The 19,594-nt window shown below is 35.7% G+C and overlaps 1 protein-coding gene and 1 long non-coding RNA gene across 3 annotated transcripts; both read right to left on the bottom strand.

Moving 5' to 3' along the window:
* Window positions 1-733: 733 nt before the first annotated feature.
* On the bottom strand, window positions 734-6,988 carry gpr132b (G protein-coupled receptor 132b). Its single transcript, XM_052587256.1, has 2 exons — window positions 6,846-6,988; window positions 734-4,704 (listed from the first exon to the last, which is right to left on the bottom strand). The coding sequence occupies exon 2, from the start codon at window positions 4,700-4,702 to the stop codon at window positions 3,614-3,616; it is 1,089 nt and encodes a 362-aa protein (XP_052443216.1). The 5' UTR covers window positions 4,703-4,704; window positions 6,846-6,988; the 3' UTR covers window positions 734-3,613.
* A 558-nt stretch (window positions 6,989-7,546) lies between these two features.
* On the bottom strand, window positions 7,547-19,092 carry LOC127983585 (uncharacterized). 2 transcript variants are annotated; one of them, XR_008160458.1, is made up of 9 exons: window positions 18,961-19,092; window positions 18,699-18,792; window positions 18,465-18,595; window positions 16,900-17,338; window positions 16,558-16,660; window positions 16,328-16,355; window positions 15,270-15,349; window positions 13,040-13,179; window positions 7,547-12,844 (listed from the first exon to the last, which is right to left on the bottom strand). It is a non-coding gene; the product is annotated as an uncharacterized LOC127983585 (long non-coding RNA). The 2 variants fall into 2 exon arrangements; XR_008160457.1 differs by having other exon boundaries at window positions 16,558-17,338.
* Window positions 19,093-19,594: the final 502 nt, after the last annotated feature.

The raw sequence follows: 19,594 nt of genomic DNA, 5'->3' as shown, positions 1-19,594 counted from the left end.
TGTTGTTCAAGAGTTGCTTGACACAATGAATGCGACAGCTGAAACCCATGTCTTGCATACGTCTGTGCGCAGTGTTTCCTGAAGCACTGACTCCAGCTGAAGTCCACTCTTTGTGAATCTCCCCCACATTTTTTAATGGGTTTTGTTTCACAATCCTTTCCAGGGTGTGGTTGTCCCTATTGCTTTTACACTTTTTTTCTACCACATCTTTTCCTTCCCTTCGTCTCTCTATTAATGTGCTTGGACACAGAGCTCTGTGAACAGCCAGGCTCTTTTGCAATGACATTTTGTGTCTTTCCCTCCTTGTGTAAGATGTCAGTGGTCGTCTTTTGGACAACTGTCAAGTCAGCAGTCTTCCCCATGATTGTGTAGCCTACAGAACTAGACTGAGAGACCATTTAAAGGCCTTTGCAGGTGTTTTGAGTTAATTAGCTGGTTAGAGCGTGGCACAAGGTGTCTTCAATATTGAACCTCTTCACAATATTCAAATTTTCTGAGATAGTGAATTTGGCGTTTGTCAGTTATAATAATCAAAATGAAAAGAAATAAACATTTGAAATATATCTGACTGTGTGTAATAAATGAATATAATATACAAGTTTCACTTCTTGAATGGAATTAGTGAAATAAATCAGCTTTTTGATGATATTCTAATTATATGACCAGCACCACACACACACACACACACACACACACACACACACACACACTATACTAGTCTTGAACAATAATATTTTTTTAAGAATTCTCTTCTGCTCACCGAGCCTGCATTTATTTGATCCAAAATACAGCAAAAACAGTTATTTTGTGAAAAATTTACAATATTTAAAATAACTGTTTTCTAATTGAATATATTTTAAAATGTAATTTATTCCTGCGATTTCAAAGCTGAAACTCAGAAGTGTGAAGGAGGAAGGATGCTAAACTGCTGCACTGGCTTAACATGTAATCAGAAATAGATTTACAGTAGTCAGCCTTTTTCTTTTCTTCTTATTTATACACATATATCTCATAATTAAGAGCACACACATAGTTCAACACATCAGAGACCGTTTTCAGCGAACCAAATTTTAATCATCAGACCTCCGAAACCAATCCATATGTAATGCTGAATCATAATGCAGTATCTGTTGAAATATTGTATTTACTCATTTTAGTATCATACTCTTAAAACCATAATTAGTGCCATGCCAAGTTCACAGGAAAAATGTTGTGCTTCTCTTGTAATGTCGCTTCAGTTTATTTATAGTTTCTTAAAAGAGTAGCATTATCTGCAAATTATCAATACTGGTGACTTTATGAGAAAAGCTTGACTGCTAAACTTGTCTTGTTTACAAATTAAATCTGGGAAAATAGTACAAATGGGACAATCAAAATAGGAAAATAGGAGTGATCCACCTATAAAGAATAAAGGCATTGAAATTCATTAAAATAACATTAAAACAACATTAAAACAAAAATAATCATAATGCAAAACACATCCCTTATAAAATCTTATAAAAACACACACACTAACAAATAATTTAAGGAAATATTGTTTGTACATAAAAACTTGCCAAAGAACAGTCATCACTAAACGGTATGCAGTTTAACACTGACATTCAATTTACAAAACAAAACACTGAATCTGTATTACTGTTTATTATGTGAGAACATAAAAAAGTGAGGCTGTATGTCACTTGAAACTCAGACATTAGGCAACACACCATCCACCATTTGAAGCTTTATTGCACACAAAAGGCAATCACTTGCCACACTCTCTGAGAAAAGATATATTTTATTTTATATAAGATATATATATATATATATATTGTACCTTTAGGAATATAATGTTTTGTCAATGAGGCAAACTACTACTCTAAGATACTGCACAATTTACTGCACACCCCTGAAGGGTGCATGTTAGCACAAGTATGGTACAAAGGTATCCTTTTGAGGGTTCTGTCCCATTGAAAAACCATTGTACCCCCAAGAGTACAAATTTAGCAAAAAAGTTTCTGACAATTTGAAACAGCAAGCTCCAATCTGATTGGCTGGCTTGATACACCGTATGAGATTGCAGCTACACATTTGGAATCAGAAATCATGTTTACAAAGTAAGCCACTACAATAAAGGTTCCCACTCTTTCATGAACACCAGATCCAAGGACTTTTTAATGCACCATTTATTTTATAATCAAGCACCTATTAATATTTACACACCAGCAAATTTGAATGATTAATTAATAAAAAGGGGTTAAACAGCGCTCTAACATTTACTTTTCTTTGAAAATGTGAAAAAATGTGAATAACAGTCAAAAATTTCAGGAGCACCTTCTAATCGATAATCAAAAATCCTGATCAAATATTAGCCTTCCCATTACGAGATGATATTTGACTCAAAGTTATTTACAGGAAATTTAGTTTTTCTAACTTTATTAAAAGTATGTAATCTTTTATGTCAAAAAATTTTTTTTTAAGTAAAACTGCCAGTAGATGGCAGCGAATGATTGAGTGTATCGCTGAATCATTAATTTAATTGATTTGTTCAAATGACTAATTCATTCAGGAATGAAACAAGTGATTGGCTTTATGAATGGGTAATTGATTCAGATTTGTTTAAAAACTCAGGTGTTTGAGCAGTGAGTGGAATTTGATTAACACTGTGTTCAACGAATCAATAGATTTGTCTGTGATGCATTACAGATGCAATGCAGCAAAAACACATTGTAAATAAGTTAAAAACCTTTGAAGCTCCCCTGTGTGCAAACACAAATATGCTGATCGGGTCAGTCGCTGGTGCTCCTAAAAAATTTTTTTTCATAGTCGCATGCAGTAGTTTTCAGTAACAAATACACTGCATCTCCATAGGTTAATCCAGTGCAGTTTTTGTCTCGTGATAACCCCATCTCAACCCCAAATCATTAGCGCTGTTTCATTTTGACTTTGACAGCGCATATAGGACTATTTTTGGAAATAGCACCCTTCTACTAAACAAATTTAATTCAAGCACTTTCAAGGACTTGTATTTGCTTTCAAGTACTTTCCAGGCCTTGAATTCATGTGTCTGATATTGAAGTACTATCAAGAAGCGAGGGAACCCTGTTTGTAGAACTTAATCTGAGATCAGTTCTGAGGCACTTAGAAGCAAGTAAATAGAATGTGATCCCACATTATGTCTGAAGTTCTGGGGAGAGATTCTGAGAATTATCCTCAATCTCATCTTATATTTTGTTTTGTGAACTTCTTTCATGCACAGTGACAGTTATTTTGGTATGACTGATTTTAGACAAAAGCCATGCAAAAACAAAACGTGAAGTGAATCATTTTAAAAGTGGGTCAGATTTCCTCTTCCTGTCTGTTGAGTTTGTGCTTATCAACACAATCTTGAGAAAATGCTCTGTAGATAGGAGTCCAAGGTATTCTGAAGCTGCAGCTCAGACTGGGTGTTATAGAAACATTATGTGACGGAAGTAGATTCGGAGGTGTGAAGTGATCATAATGAAAACAGGAAATTCACTTTTTTGTTGTTTATTGCAAGATCTGTCGAACTTCGAGCTGTTGTTGTGTTGATCATTCAACAACTTTGATTAGTCTTTATTCAAAGTCATAAGCAAAAAATATCCAATGCATCTTAGCTTGCAGAGGGACAAGTTGTACTCATTTGACCATCCTTTGTTGGGACGGGGTCTGAATTGCTTTTAGAGCTGTGCATGTTGTGCTGGCTGCTGTGCGTGGAGCGCCGACTCAAGCTGACTTTGTTGCACAGTGACGCCATGCTTTTTCTGATCTCCTGACGGATATTGTTGCTGGAGAACACGTAGAGAATGGGGTTGAAGGCGCTGTTGAATGTCGACAATCCTAAAGAGATTTTGTAGGCCATGTAGATGTGCTGTTTAAAGTAACAATCCTCATGCAGCTTGGAGAAGTGGAAGTTGATGGCGCGCAGCAGCAAGATAATGTGGTATGGAGCAAAACAGATCAAAAACAACGCCACCACAGTCACCGCCAGGTAGCGCACCTTCTCTTTCTGATGAGGATTGAGGCCCGTGCTGGCCTGAACGTTGGCAAGAATGGCTCTATTGGTGAAGATCAGGATGGCGAGGGGGATGAAGAAGCCAATGCAAACGCGAGCGAAGCTGAATCCCATTACTATCGCTGATCCCTGGCTGGGCTCAAAGCAACGGCGATTTCCTTCGGCAGCATTGCCTTCGGACATGATGAAGACGGGCACGTGAGCCAAGCCCACCATCATGTAGGTCGAAAACGCCACAAGAGCTGCGACCCTTTTCTGGCGAAGGCCGCGAGACTCAATGGCATAGACCACTGCCACATAGCGGTCTATAGACACGCAGCACAGCAGGAAGATGCTGATGTACATGTTGTTGAAGAACACGAAGCCAGTCACTCTGCAGGCCATGGAGCTCCAGGGCCACTCGTGGTTTCTACTGACGTACACCGTCCATAAAGGCAGCGTGAAGAGGTAGGTGAGGTCACACACGGACAGACTGAGCAGGTAGATGCCGAGGACGTTGTTACGACACACCTGGTGGAGGGTGAGGTAGACCGTGGCCAGGTTGGCTGGCAAGCCGATGATAAAAACCACAATGTAGAGGACCATAAGAGGAACGCGGTCATCTTCATAAGATATTTCACAGGTCACATTCATACTCTCATTCGTGGTCATCAAGATGCTCCGTGCCATAGTGGATGCATTCATCATATCTGGGGGGAAAATAAAGAAAAAAATGAGAATGAGGGGTGAGACACAATTGTGGGAGGTAGAATTCAAATAATAATAATAAAAACTGTGCACATTTTAAAACTTTAAAATAATGCAATTTAAATAAGTAAAATAAAAATAACAGAAACAAAAGGTAAATGCCTGTTTCTACACAGTTAAATAGAGTATGTTTTGATTTTTTTTTTCTAAATTCTAATTCTAATAGTTCCAGGGATGTTCATGTTAAAGCTCAAAGTCACTTTTCTCCACTTTTTCCATTGCTTCTGTTTATTTCAGCACATCCTGATTTTGCCAAGTTCGATGTGTTCCTAGGTCAACATATTTTGTTGACCCTGGAACAACATTTTACTCCAAAAATAGATTCTTAACCATATCCCTACACCTAAACCTAACCTTAACCATGAGTAATCCCTAAAATCAGAGGAAATGATAGATGAATGACACTGATGTACAAGCACCAAACACTGATTTTAAGCATAAACTTCACAAAATCTATAAACTGGTTCTTCAAATCTGATTGGTTAATCACAATGTTGTTCCAGGGTCAACAACGATGTTGTCCCAGGAACATGTCTCACTTGGTAAAATCAGGTTAGGCGTTTATTTCACACGTGGATTTTGACAAAAAGGTGATATCTGTCAAAGATCTGACTTTAAATAACATCCACATTCAAAACCATTTTTTTTTTCTACAATAATTTTCTTGGTTTTGGACCTAAAATCTGTATTTCACTTTTGAGGCATCCAACATACACATAATCACGGAATTATACAAAGCTGATAATTTGCCACAGATAAAAGTAATTTCTCTTTGACCTGATCACTGATAAGTAGCAAAAGACTAAAACTTTCCAGTCTAACCACATTACACTGTCTGTGGTGTTTCAGTGATCCTGCCATGTCTTAACCGCAGTAAAACATCCTGTTCCCCTTCATCTCCACACAGCACGTTGTCACACTCCCTACATGTGCCCCAACCAGACAAGACCGCTTCAGAGGGGAAAAACTAGTGCATCAGAATGAAAACATGCTAGTGGAAACCACATTTGTTGCTAAATGAATTATATGAATGACAGTCTCGCACTAGACAAGATGTTTTTAACGTTTAGGGTAAAATAACAGTTAAACCACCCATAGGTTATGCAAACTACAGACTAGCTGACTAACAGTCACTCCCTTTTTTACACTGGGAAAAAACCCTGACCTTGCATTTGAACTCTACAGAGAATTGGTGCAAGTCCTCAATTTGACCTAATGATGCTAACAAGAACAGTTCTGGTATAATGGCATTGATGGAAAGACACAAAGAAGAATACAAACTGTGGGCTCCTTTTAGTCATTAAATCCCTGTACGGGTGTTAAGACAGACACTGTGACTTTTGGATCAGATGAAACCTTTTATTTGCTCGTCCCATATCATTAGTGTCAAGACACTGGCGATGCTCAGTCAAGTGTATGAGACCTTTATTTTCAGACGCTCCAGGCAGATTCAGGGAAACATGATGCTCTACAGCAAGAAGATGCCAGACATACCAATATGTATTATCTGAAATCTATTTTAGTTATTACTAATGCACTCCAAATGTATCAGAACCGAAACATGCGATATTTTTTTGAGTCTAAATCAAACTGACACTTCATTAAATATTCATGACTCCTTTGTTTAATGCTGACACTGAGATCAAACTATACCAGACCTCTCAAGTTAAAAAATTATGTTTGTTAAATATGACATTTAACACTTCAGATCTATGTTTTTAAAACCTCATAAGGTTCCTCGAAGATAGGGTTGAGAGAAGAAATCAACTGATATTTTAATCTCATCTATCAGCCAACTTTCGAACTAACGATCTGCTAAGGATTATCTTTAGTTATTAATATCGTAAGCTATATTAAAGTGTTTCAGTTAAAATTGAACATTCCTGCTTTAGATAATTAAAACACATGGCCAGTGAGGTTACATAGAATGTTACATGTGAAAACACACATCCTGTTTTTAATTGTGCTGCATCTTTAAAAAAAAAAAAAAAAAAAAAAAACAACAACACTGGTGCATCTCAATATGTAAAAGCATATATTACATTTTCTATTAATCTAACGTATAAAATGGCGTGTCTCTTACCTCTAAATTGTGTTAAGAATGTGTCCACACTTCAGCCATAACCGTTTAAATTACAGTGGAGTAGCGCAGCGCGTGTAATGATGAGGGGCAGCGCGCGCACGCACACCTCTACCCCACACACGATCATGTGATCACCAAACTTCTGCATTCTGTGGGAAATAAGGTGTTTTAACTGAACGCAAAAAAGAAACTATGACGCAAAGAGAGTCGCTTATAGAACGCTTATTTTAGCATCATGGGCGCGGTGTGGGTTTGTGTACGTGAGAGAATCGATGGCACTCAGAAAACACGCATGACGCTCAAAAGATATCATTAAAATTTGAAACAGTCTGGAAACAGTTTCAAAAAATTTCAGACCCACCATCATACTTTGAATTATTGGACATATATTAAATATGTGTATATTAGACCTACAGCTTCGTGTGATAGTAGCTAACTACCGGTATATGAAATTATATAAAAAATTATATAGATCTATACATTTTCTGAATTTAAATTCTGTATTTAATAGAACCCACTGCAAATCATCATAGTGGTGGGCCACCCCTTGTCAGGATTAAATAAAAATATTAGTTTTCTTGTATCACATTAACACAGTATTCAATTCAAGTTTATTTGTATAGTGCTTTTTACAGTACAAATGGTTACAAAGCAACTTTACAGAAAATTATGTTTCTACAATATTTAGTAATAGCTTATAAGTGGTGACTGTCAGTTTGTGCACGTATGACAGAATTTGTAGAAAAATTCATGCAAGACGTAGTCAGCCAGATGATGAACATTATTAATATTATCAATAATTATTATATGATGCAGTCACACTTGTAGCAATATTTGTTAGTTCTGTTTGTTGACTCAGGGTTAGCATCATCTGAGGTCCTCTGAGGGTCAGCATCATCTCTTCTGTGTTCTGGATCCAGACTGCAGCTTGTGTAAATCCTAGTTACCATGGGATGTAAATCCTGTGGCATAACATAGAAACAAAATAGAGACATCATTAGCATAGCTGCTGATCCAACAAAGTAAAATTAATTACTTTAACCCAAGCTAAAGAATAAAAATGCACATTCGATCAGATGCAACTACACTCACAATTTAAGAGATACATTATTCGAATGCTTGGTGAAAGAGAAGTGTTTTTAATCTAGATTTAAACAGAGAGATTGTGTCTGAACCGCGAACATAATCAGGAAGGCTATTCCAGAGTTTGGGAGCAAAATGTGAAAAAGCTCTCCTAGCTATCCTAGGAACTTCCAAAAGTCAAGCGTTTTGTGACCTTAGGGAGCGTGATGGATTGTAGCGTGGTAGAAGGCTAGTTAAGTAAGCAGGAGTTAAACCATTTAGGGCCTTAAGTAATGATAATTTGTAACTGATATCACTGATACCTGATAACTTAATAGGTAGCCAGTGCAGAGACTGTAAAATTGGGGTAATATGATCATATTTTCTTGACCATGTAAGGACTCTAGCTGCTGCATCTGGACTACCTGTAGCTTGTTTATTGAAGAAGCAGGACAACCACCTAGAAGTGCATTTCAATAGTCCAGTCTAGAGGTCATAAATGCATGAAATAGCTTTTCTGCATCAGAAACAGATAACATGTTTCGTAGCTTGGCAATGTTTCTAAGATGGAAGAATGCAGTTTTTGTAACATGGGAAATATGATTTTCAAAAGACAAGTTGCTGTCTAATATAACACCCAGATTTTTGACTGTAAAAGAACTAACAGTACACCCGTCTAGTTACAGATTGTAATCTACAAAATTTTTTTAGTGTTTTTTGGTCCAATAATTAATATCTCTGGCTTATCCGAATTAAATTGGAGAAAATTATTGGTCATCCTTTTACAATTTTAACACACTCTGTTAGCTTAGACAATTTAGACGTTTCATCTGGTCTCGTTGAGATATATAGCTGAGTATCATCAGCATAACAGTGGAAGCTAATTCCGTATTTTCTAATAATATTACCAAGGGGCAACATGTACAGTATATTGAAAATAGAAGGGGACCTAGGACGGATCCTTGTGGCACTCCATATTTTACTGATGATAAATGAGATGACTCCCCATTTAAGTAAACAAAATGGTAGCGATCGGATGGGTAGGATCTAAACCATCTTAGAGCCTGCCCTTGAATACCTGTATAGTTTTGTAATCGATCTATGAGTATGTCGTGATCTATTGTGTCGAATGCAGCACTAAGATCAAGTAAGACTAGAAATGAGATGCAGCCTTGATCCGACGCAAGGAGCAGGTCATTTGTAATTTTAAAAAGTGCAGTTTCTGTACTATGGTGGGGCCTGAAACCTAACTGAAATTCTTCATACAGATCTTTTTGTGCAGGAAGGTGCTCAATTGAGAAGACACAACTTTTTCTAACATTTTAGACATAAATGGAAGATTTGAAATGGGCCTATAATTTGCCAGTTCACTAGGAGCTAGTTTTGGTTTCTTAATAAGAGGCTTAATAACCACCAGCTTGAATGGTTTTGAGACGTGACCTAAAGATAACAACGAGTTAATAATATCGAGAAGCTCTTCTTCGGCTACAGGTAACAGCTCTTTCAGTAATTTAGTGGGTACAGGATCTGATAAACATGTTGTTGGTTTAGATACAGTGATAAGTTTATTTAGCTCTTCCTGTCCTATAGTTGTAAAGCACTGCAGTTTATCTTTGGGTGCGATGGATAAAACTGAAGTGTTAGACGCTGTAGAATCTACATTCGCTATTGTATTTCTAATATGATCTATTTTATCAGTGAAGAAATTCATAAAGTCATTACTATTAAATGTTGGTGGAATATTTGAATCAGGTGGCGTCTGGTAATTTGTTAACTTAGCCACTGTGCTAAATAAAAACCTTGGATTGTTTTGGTTTTCTATGAGTTTGTGGATATGCTCTGCCCAAGCAGTTTTTAGAGCCTGTCTATAGCTGGACATACTTCAAGTTAGTTTTTCTCCATTAGCGTTCAAGACTTCGAGTTACTTTCTTGAGAGAGTGAGTATTACTGTTATACCATGGCACAGTACGTTTTTCTCTAACCTTTTTAAATTTGATAGGGGCAACAGCTTCTAATGTATTAGAGAAAATAGTGCTCATGTTGTCAGTCATTTCGTCTAATTCATGTGTATTTTTGGGTACAGATAGCAGTTGAGATAGATCAGGCAGGTTATTTGCTAATCTTTCTTTGGTGGCTGAAACAATAGTTCTGCCCAGACGGTATCGCTGCGACATATAGTTAATATCAGTGATACGCAGCATGCACGATACAAGGAAATGGTCTGTAATATCATTACTTTGAGGTACAATATCTATAGCAGTAAGATCGATTCCATGAGATATAATTAAATCTAGTGTATGATTAAAACGATGAGTGGGCCCGGTGACATTTTGCTCGACTCCAAAAGAGTTTATTAGGTCAGTAAACGCAAGTCCTAATGCATTTGTATCATCAACGTGAATATTAAAATCTCCCATGATTAGCGCCTTATCAACTGTAACTAGAAGGTCTGAGAGGAAATCTGTACATTCTTTTAGGAATTCTATATACGGCCCTGGTGGTCTATACACAGTAGCCATAGCAAGAGATACATTAGATTTATTTTGCATGTCTGACAGTGTAACATTTAGCCGAAGTATTTAGAATGAGTTAAACTTGTATCCTGTTTTCTGGGTAACATTGAGAATATCGCTATATATTGTTGCAACACCTCCGCCACGACCAGTCTGACGGGGCTCATGCTTATAGTAAAATGAACCTGAACCAGTTATTTTAATAGCCTACAATGAAAAGCCAGCATCCTCCTCCAGGAAATAAAATTTATATGAAGAATATTTCAGCTGGTCTAAAAAAAAAATCAGCATTAACACATATACATATTGAAAACAGACAAAACAAACACAGGCCTGATGTTCTAAAAAAGGAAACACGAAGAAAACGAGCCTTGCCCAAATACCCACACGCACCTGACCACTTCTATGACATAAGCTATTTCCTGTATCTGGTTCAAGCAGAGGTGTAGAAGTACTCACAATTTTTCTCAAGTGAAAGTACAGATACTTAGCAAATTTTGTATCTGGCCAAAAACATACTTCAATAAAATCTAGGGCACTGTGCATTGGCGGTTGTAAGATTTGGACAGTCTTGTGCACATTCTTCCTGTCGGGGGCACGCGGCCTCAAGTGGCAAAAAAAAAAAAGTAGGTGTGGGTGTTTGGACAAGGCAATAAAGATTAAACCGAACAGCATACTATGAATATTGCCATGAAATGTCTGTGTGTACGGATTTCTAGTAAACGAAAAGTGATCATTATTAATTATTATTAATTATTTTTTTTTTCATGATCCCACATTGTTGTAGAAAGACATCTCCACCTTTTCTGGGCACCTTAGTCTATATGAAATTTGTAAGAGTTGTAATTTCATAACCTGATACAAAGGTTTAGAATCTTTAAATACATATTTTTTTACTATTATTATCAAATGATATTTTTGGATTTAGCTAATAATTTAAAAAGACAATATATAAACATAATGAAATTAAAATGCATTTTGATTAAAAAAAAGAAGTACAAATCAAATAAAATGCATTTTGTTGCAATAAATTGTGCAAAATTGTCTATTTTTGAGACAGGTTTGTACCTGGACAAGTCTTGGGCTGGATCTGGACCTAGTCTTGGTGTTTATAAGAAATATACACTATACCAAGAAAAAGTTTGGGCTTTGTAATTGATTTAATTTTTTTATTGATTTCTTTTTGGAAGAAGTTTAATTTGCTCATCAACTATTTCATCAAAAAATACTGTGAAACATTACCATTTTTAATGAAATTGTGATAATTTGAATATATTTTAAAATGGCGTTTTCTTTTTCTCTTGTGTTTTAAAGCTGTATTTTCAGCATCATTACTGCAGTCTTCTGTGTCACATGATCCTTCAGAAATCAGTCTTATATGCTGATTTGCTGCTCAGGAAACATTTCTTGCCATTAGTAATGTAAAAAAACAGTTGTGCTGCTTAATATTTCTGTGAAAACCTTTTTTTTTTTTCAAGATTCTCTGACATATTTTTGGAACATTATAAATGTCTTGCAAATGAACTGAAAGTAAGTGTGAATTTGGTAGCGCCAACTTAAAAATGTATAATGGGATGTCAAATCTACTATATTGGTTCATAAATATGACACTTTGAATTCAGTTTCTAAACGTGTTTTCTACTGTTTTTCATTAATATGAGTTTATAGATTTTTTCTGGAAACCATTAATGGCTTCACAAATAGCTCTGAATTTAAGATGTATAGAGTACACACAACGATTCTAGAAGAACCAAAACTTGTGGAAATCCAATGAAAAAGGTTATGTGATGCACAGTTTACATCATGGTTCAAAACGACACAGTGTGGGAACTTCCTGGCTCATTCTGCGGCTGTGCACTCGTTTGTGGTTATTAATCTGCCTCCACTTACAGAAACTGTGAGTTTACCCTGTAATTGTGTCAAATTCTGTACTGTTGAAACAACTTTCACAGCTTTTATCTTCTTCATATCTACAGTCAGATATTTACCAGAAAACCGGTATGCTAATATAAACAGTATTACTGTTATAAACCGTTCAGTATCATATTATTTTTAAACTAAAATAAAAAGAGTGTCAGAAACATACACGTGCTAACAAAGATGCGAGTGGTGAAATAGTACGCTCTTCACGTCAGCCACCAGTAAAAGCCTTCCTTTAGAAATGTTCAGCTGTAGAGTTGGCAGTTTGATCATACAGAACAGATGCATTTGTGAAAGAATCACTCTGAATGACTCGCTCCACTGGTTCTTTGAATTGTTCAATGGCTGTGAGGATCTCATTCCTGTTTGTTCAGAATTAACTCCATATTAAGCAGCTTTCTAGTGTTTTTTGTGTAACACTGTCAATGAAAGAGCTCTGACACACATCTGCCCACCACTGCCTCGTGTCACTCTTTCCAACTGTCAGTTTTTCCATCTGATTTGCTGAAAAAATAAAATAAAGAAAATAAAAAATATTACTTCACACAAGCACAATATTGCATTGCAACAGATGAAGTGACTTGTAGAAGACACTGATAAATTACTGTAAGATGTTTCTCAAGATTTCTCCAACGTACGCATGCAACACTGTGATTCATTCAGAAAATGACTCAAGAACAGAGGCTCACTTCCTCTTACCGTGTAATTGAGGAGTTCCTGGACCTTCCTGTATTCAGATCATGGGGAAGCACGTGTGAGGAGACTGAGCAGGTTTATTACATCATGGAAACTGGCGTACGTTTACAGGTGCGCTGTTCTTCTGCAGAATGTCCACCACTCTGTGAAAGCCAATGAGATCTTTTCTTGGTGTATCCTAACCAGTTCTTGGTGTTGAACAGACTATCCACATCAAACCAGGATTTCAACGTGAGAATATACTGCTTTTCTGAAATCTTCCAACATGCAAACGTGAATGGTTTAGAAACTCTTTCCCATAGACTGTCATTACAAACCTGCACACATGCTGTGTAGACACTACTGGTCTAGACACACTTGAATGAATTTGTGTTTCTAATGACTGATGTAGGTGTTTGCACGCAAATATGAAAACTACATGATAAAAGTTATAATCAAGATGAATTTGAAGAATCCAAAATATATGATAGTCCTGTCAGTTGACAATTCCCACATTTCTATTTGTGTTATTATATAGTTGTGATAATTTTATTATTGAAAGAAGTAATATTACAGAATGAGCAAGTGTGTCCAGACTTTTCATGGTGCTTTCATATATATATATATATATATATATATATATATATATATATATATATATATATATATATATATATATATATATATAAAATATTTTAATAATATTACTACAATATACATGCATTTTAAATATACAGTGTACACAACAATTGTATGAATTGACAGACCCTAGAATTAGGATATTTTCTTCAGAAAGTCAGTTTTTCATGTCTGACTGAGTACTTAGTCTTGAGGCCTGCTTCACACATCCTGTGGTTGTGCCACACATTCATCTCAGCACTCATAAAAAAAGATTTTGAAATTCACACTTCACATGTGAGAGGCGATGCACTGTGTCCCAGATGCAACAAGTCACGTGTCTGAGCTCAGCTTATTGCCAAATATTATAAACAGCAGAAAACACAGTGAAAATTTTCCATTGTTAGAAAAAAAAAATTATAGTCAGTAAACCAGTACATTTTATTATCTACCGAGTGATTAAAACAATCTTTCAATGCAGTAACCTAGAAATCACATTATTTCCTGCACTACACACTACACATCAAGAGTAAAGACCTTGCCTTCTAACAAAATCATATTCACATTATACAGCTGACCGATACAAACTGAAACTCACTTGTTCATGTATGCTATTGAGCTGTAAGAGTAAAGTGAGAACAACCTTTGTTTTTTGTTTCATAATAAAGGAAACATCTGCCATGTAACCCAGTTTGAGAGAAGCCCCTCTGTACCAGACCACCCTCAGGAAAGAGGAAGAGGAAGAGTGCGGAGGTGCAGAGGAACAGCATGGTAAGGTGACGAAGAAATCAGCAACCTTTGTGTCATTTTTTGATGTTTAAACAATCTTTGTTTAATATACAGAGAAAAGAAGTCTTTTTCCTTAAGGTGAAATTTGGGATGGGGTCTGGCAATATGTTTCCAATTCCATTTGCTAGCAGTACATAAATTATTGTTCTCCGTTATATTACATATTTTTATTATTTAGTTGTAGAAGATTACAGTGCTACATTAACCAGTAAAGTATTTCAGTTATGCATATACTTACACTTCGAATCAAAGGTTTTCCACACCTTTTGGTTTTCATATTCTCAAAAAACAAACTAAAGCGTCTTGTTCTTTTTTTTTCGGTGATCACTACATCATTTTCATACTTTTATTCAGGGGCACAACTGCAAGTTTGCCGAGGGGTATGCAAGATCAGTATTGGCGCACCTCTGAGTTCTAGTAGCATTTAATAAATCACCAACAAACTCATCAGGAGTGAAAAAAGTGCAAAGGTTTTATATATATATATAAGTACTAGACAGTTTTAGGGCCTAAAACCCTGTGTAAGCACAGTTTCTAGTGCGGTTTATTTAGGAAGTGAACATTTAGATAAAAATGTTACATTACATTATGTTTAATAATTAAGCTTTTGATTATTTATAACGTTTAATTGAAGAAGATTTTCACAGAATGATTTCAGAAAATGGCGCCCCCTCTATATATATATATATATATATATATATATATATATATATATATATATATACTGCATACCCCGTTTTTGCAGCAATGCTTTTATTAGTGCTCTTTCATAATTATTCTAAAATGTGGTAAACATTAGTAAACATTAAACCAGTAAACATTAGTAACATTAGTTAGACTCCCTCACCTCCATGATTATTTGTCTCTCGAGGAGTGTATAGTCAGTGGTCTTGAACATGAGAGGCATCATCTTGTGAGAAAGGAAGGCTGAGAACAAACAGAGAGGTCATTAAAGGTCAGCAGCAGATGATTCTGAACTCTCTACTGAATTCCTCTGAAAGATCTGAGGGAACTTTTGAGGAAGTCTCTTCTTCGGCCTTCATCTTTAATATTCAAGTGTTCTTTGTATTGCATCAACTATTTAAAATACAGAAGAAGCCAGTTTAGCATATGTGTGATCAAACAGAAACATTACTACAACTTACAGATTAAAAACAATTGGTAATCTTTTGCATTAACGTTCCACCAGTTAACATTAGTTAACTACTTTAGTTCAAGTGAAAACAATGAAAAATACTTTTAAAGCATTTATTAATCTTGGTAAATGTTAATTCCAACATTTACTAACACGTTACTGAAATCAAAAGCTGCATCTGCTAATATTAATGAATCTGAGCCAACATGAACAGTTGAATTTTATTAACATTAACGAAGATGCATAAATACTATAACTAACCTATTTTTTGTAAATCTAATTATCGTAATGTGTTACCAAATTTTTTTTTTTTTTACTACAAATGTTCAACATCCTCTCTTTTCACTTTCATTTAAGCAGAAAGCTGAAAAGTGTTCATTTGGTAAAGGCTAAGTGAAAATAAAACATTTTCTTAGCGGTAGATACAATTTACAAATGTAATGTTATCTTAATCTACTTTTTTTTTTATGTAGATGAAAAATGTTTGGAACGTCGGTTACAGGTTTACTGTTCACAAGAAAAAATATGGTACTGCTGGACACGTGAACCAGCAAATAGGAAGTGTTTGCATTTCTTTTTGTTAATTCTGGGCTCTCCCCTCCTCTTTTAGAAAGCACTCATGAATTGGGAGGTGCATTTTGTTGGAGCAAGACAAATGTAGTCATATGACCTGGAGATGACATTGCTATAGAGGGTTAATATATATGGTCATGTGTGCACCAGCTGTGAGTATAATGACAGTTGAGTGTCTAAGTGCATTTAGTACCTACCGCCATATCTTCTGTCCTGCCAAGAGCCCTAAAATATAGTCAGGTGACCAACGTGATAAAGACAGTTATTCAAATGAAACACACACAAGCCAACTCTTCAAATCAAATAAGCAATGCTAATATATGGAGAGATGCCAACCGCCTTCAGACAAAGAGACCGTAGACAACTATTTTAACATGTTTTCACTAAAAGAGGAAGTTATATATATATAAATAAACAGCAAACTTACTTCAGCAACTCAACCAAAAGCTTTTGTTGTCCCATTTCTTTTAAATAATGCACGCAATGACGCAAAGCCACATCTCTCGCCATTAACTCTCGAAAGAGAATTTCTGCAAAAATAAAAATACTTTCTAAAAAATATTGTACTTATTGTGAAAACAAGAGAAGGAGAAGGAACTGGTGAGCAATGACAGATCACAGTAAATCTCACTTTTTTAAATATATCAAGACCTGCAGTAGGAAAATGTTAAATGTCAGTTAGTAAGCACAAGCTGTTCCTACTGATATGAACCCTCATAAAGTCATAGCAGTGGCTCAATATAGGGTGTGAGAGAGATGTGCGGCTCACAGCAGTTATGAGGGTGCCATCATAAACTGCAACGGCTTCATCTAGCAGCAGAAGTTTTCTAGAGAACAAAACCTGTGAAAGAATCATTTTAATTAGATGAGAAAAGCATATTTTACCATTTACAGCCATTCAAATGTAGCCATATATTATGACGGAATCCTTTTTGTAAGCAAAATAAAATTATGTGACTGATATTTTGCTATATGACAGCAGATATATTTTAAAAATATAAAATGAAAAAGAAAGGGGCCTGCACCTACTGAAACTGAGAATTAACTAAATGGCTTTATTCAAAGATATTAGATCTCCTGACTTCACCTTTACACTGACCTTCTAGTGTTGTACATCTTGTATTTACAGTATCAGTACTCTCTATATAAAGCTCTTTGCTGCCCCCTACCCGTCCTTTCTGCATTCTTCTCAGGTCACTGACAAGATCCTATGGCATTTAGAAAACAAATAAATAGAAAAAATCTTAAATTACACAGTGGAAACTTTTGGCCAAACACACACACTATCATTCAAAAGTCTGGGCTCAGGAAGTTTATTTTTCTGGGAGAAAATACTTTAATTCACCAAGGATGCATGCAGCTGATAAAAGTGCAATTAAATAATTTTATAATGTTGTGCTGTCAAATAAATGCAGTTCTTTTGAACATTCTATACATCAAAGCTTTCTGAATTTTTATTTTTATTTTTTAACTAAGCAGCACACTGTTTTTAACATTGATAATGATAAATGCTCCTTAACAACCAAATCAGGACATTACACTGATTGGAAGGATCATGTGACACTGGATACTGGAGTAATGATGCTGAAAATTCAGCTTTGCCATGCCACACAAAACAGTTATTTTAAATAGTAAAAATATTTCACAATATTACTATTCTACTGTACTTTTGCTAAAAAAAAAAAAAAGATTTGAAGAACAAACACATTTAGTCATTTAGCAGATGCTTTCCAAAGTGACTTACAAATGAGGACAATGGTAGCAATCAAAATCAACAAAAGAGCAATGATATGAAAGTGCTATATCAAGTCAACGCAGTACACATAGCAAGGTTTTTTGTTGTTATGTTTTTTTTTATTATATAATACATAAAAAATGTAATCAGTATAATAGATAAAGAATAGAGCAGGTTAGTGTTAGAGGTAAATTTGTCTTTTGAAAACATTTTCAGTCATGGGACATTTTTCAAATCAAAGTAAGTGTATGAGTCTCACTAGCGTTTAACAGGCTGGTGTTCTCTGTCTTTCTTCAACATTAGAAATCTTATCCCCAGATGTTTGAATAGTGGCCAATGTGTGTTACCTGTCCATCTTGGACTTGGGCTTTCTCAACTCAGGTGCATATGTTCTAACAGATGTGTCACTAAAAGCTAGAAAACAGTGAACAAAACACACTTCAATCAAACACATGAGAAGCATAAATCATTCTAAATGACTTGGACTAACACTCGGAGAAGGACTGGAAACTCTTTGCTGAAGGAATATAAACAGAGTCAGATTGGTGAGTCTAAAATGACTGAACTAAAACATACACAAACTCTTCACTGTAGATTACCTTTAAACAGGGAGCTCAGGGAGTATCCAGACCCTGTTTAGACAATGACAGAGAGGTGTCTATTTTGGGAAAGCTCAGCTCGCTGCCTGAGCGGATACTGGAGGCGGTTTCCTTCACCGACCAAGAGATGCCTACACACAAACAAAAACTGATGAGCATCCAGATGAAGGACAGGCAGTAAAGACAGAGAGAGAGAGAGAGAGAGAGAGAGAGAGAAGGGAAAGGACTGCATACTTCCAGCAGGTTCCCCACTCCAGCTGACTCTCTCATCATCATCTTCATTATCATTCACCAGGATGCTGTTCACAGCCCGCTTCGACTCTTTCAGCTGGGAAATTAAACTGAGCGCCACAGACAGAGTGGTTCTAGAGAAAATGGCCAGACAATGTGAGATATATATAATAAATATTATACAAAGAATATCGACTGTAAGAATAGGTCTCTAATCTTTCCTTTCTTACTATATAGTGTACATAAAGAAGGTTTAAAATCAGACCTCTGTGAGAGTTTTTCTTTGCCAACGTCTCCTTTAATTTAGACAGTTTAATATACTTCCTTTTATTTACTATTTTCTTTGAAGCTCCCACTTAAAAACATAGAAAAAAAAAAAAAAAAAACCTGACGTGATTTAAAAAAAAAAAAAAAAAAAAACGTCCCTTATGTTCGAATACAATGTTATTCTCCACTGTCACACTCCTGTCATACTCATCGTCCTCCGGTTTGGCCCGTGACTTCTGAAAAACATAAACGATTTAGACTGATCCCTCAGTGTGATCCATCTGACCAGATCCCTCGGATCCAGGACACTTCTTTTAGGTGAATCTTTATCTACTAATGTGCTGCTGTCATCTTAAACTGCCACTATGGCATTTGAGATTCGCTAAGATTGTCATTTGTTAGAAGTATATATTTCATATGCATTGACTTCATTTTGCTGCTTGGACCATGACAAACAAAAACAGCAATAACGTTACCATGGAAATACTACAGGGGAAATCGTCCCATGAAACGTCAGAGTTCTTTTCTACCAACTTACTTCCTGTTTTTAACATGTCGCCAAAATAAAAGTCCTACAAACGTGATATTTCTTTCCTGTTGTATTTTAGATGTGTTATATAGTAATACTATTA

This window comes from Carassius gibelio, chromosome B20, assembly GCF_023724105.1.
Source record: "Carassius gibelio isolate Cgi1373 ecotype wild population from Czech Republic chromosome B20, carGib1.2-hapl.c, whole genome shotgun sequence".
Taxonomy (NCBI): Eukaryota; Metazoa; Chordata; class Actinopteri; order Cypriniformes; family Cyprinidae; genus Carassius; species Carassius gibelio.
This window is presented reverse-complemented; position numbering and strand designations above follow the sequence as displayed.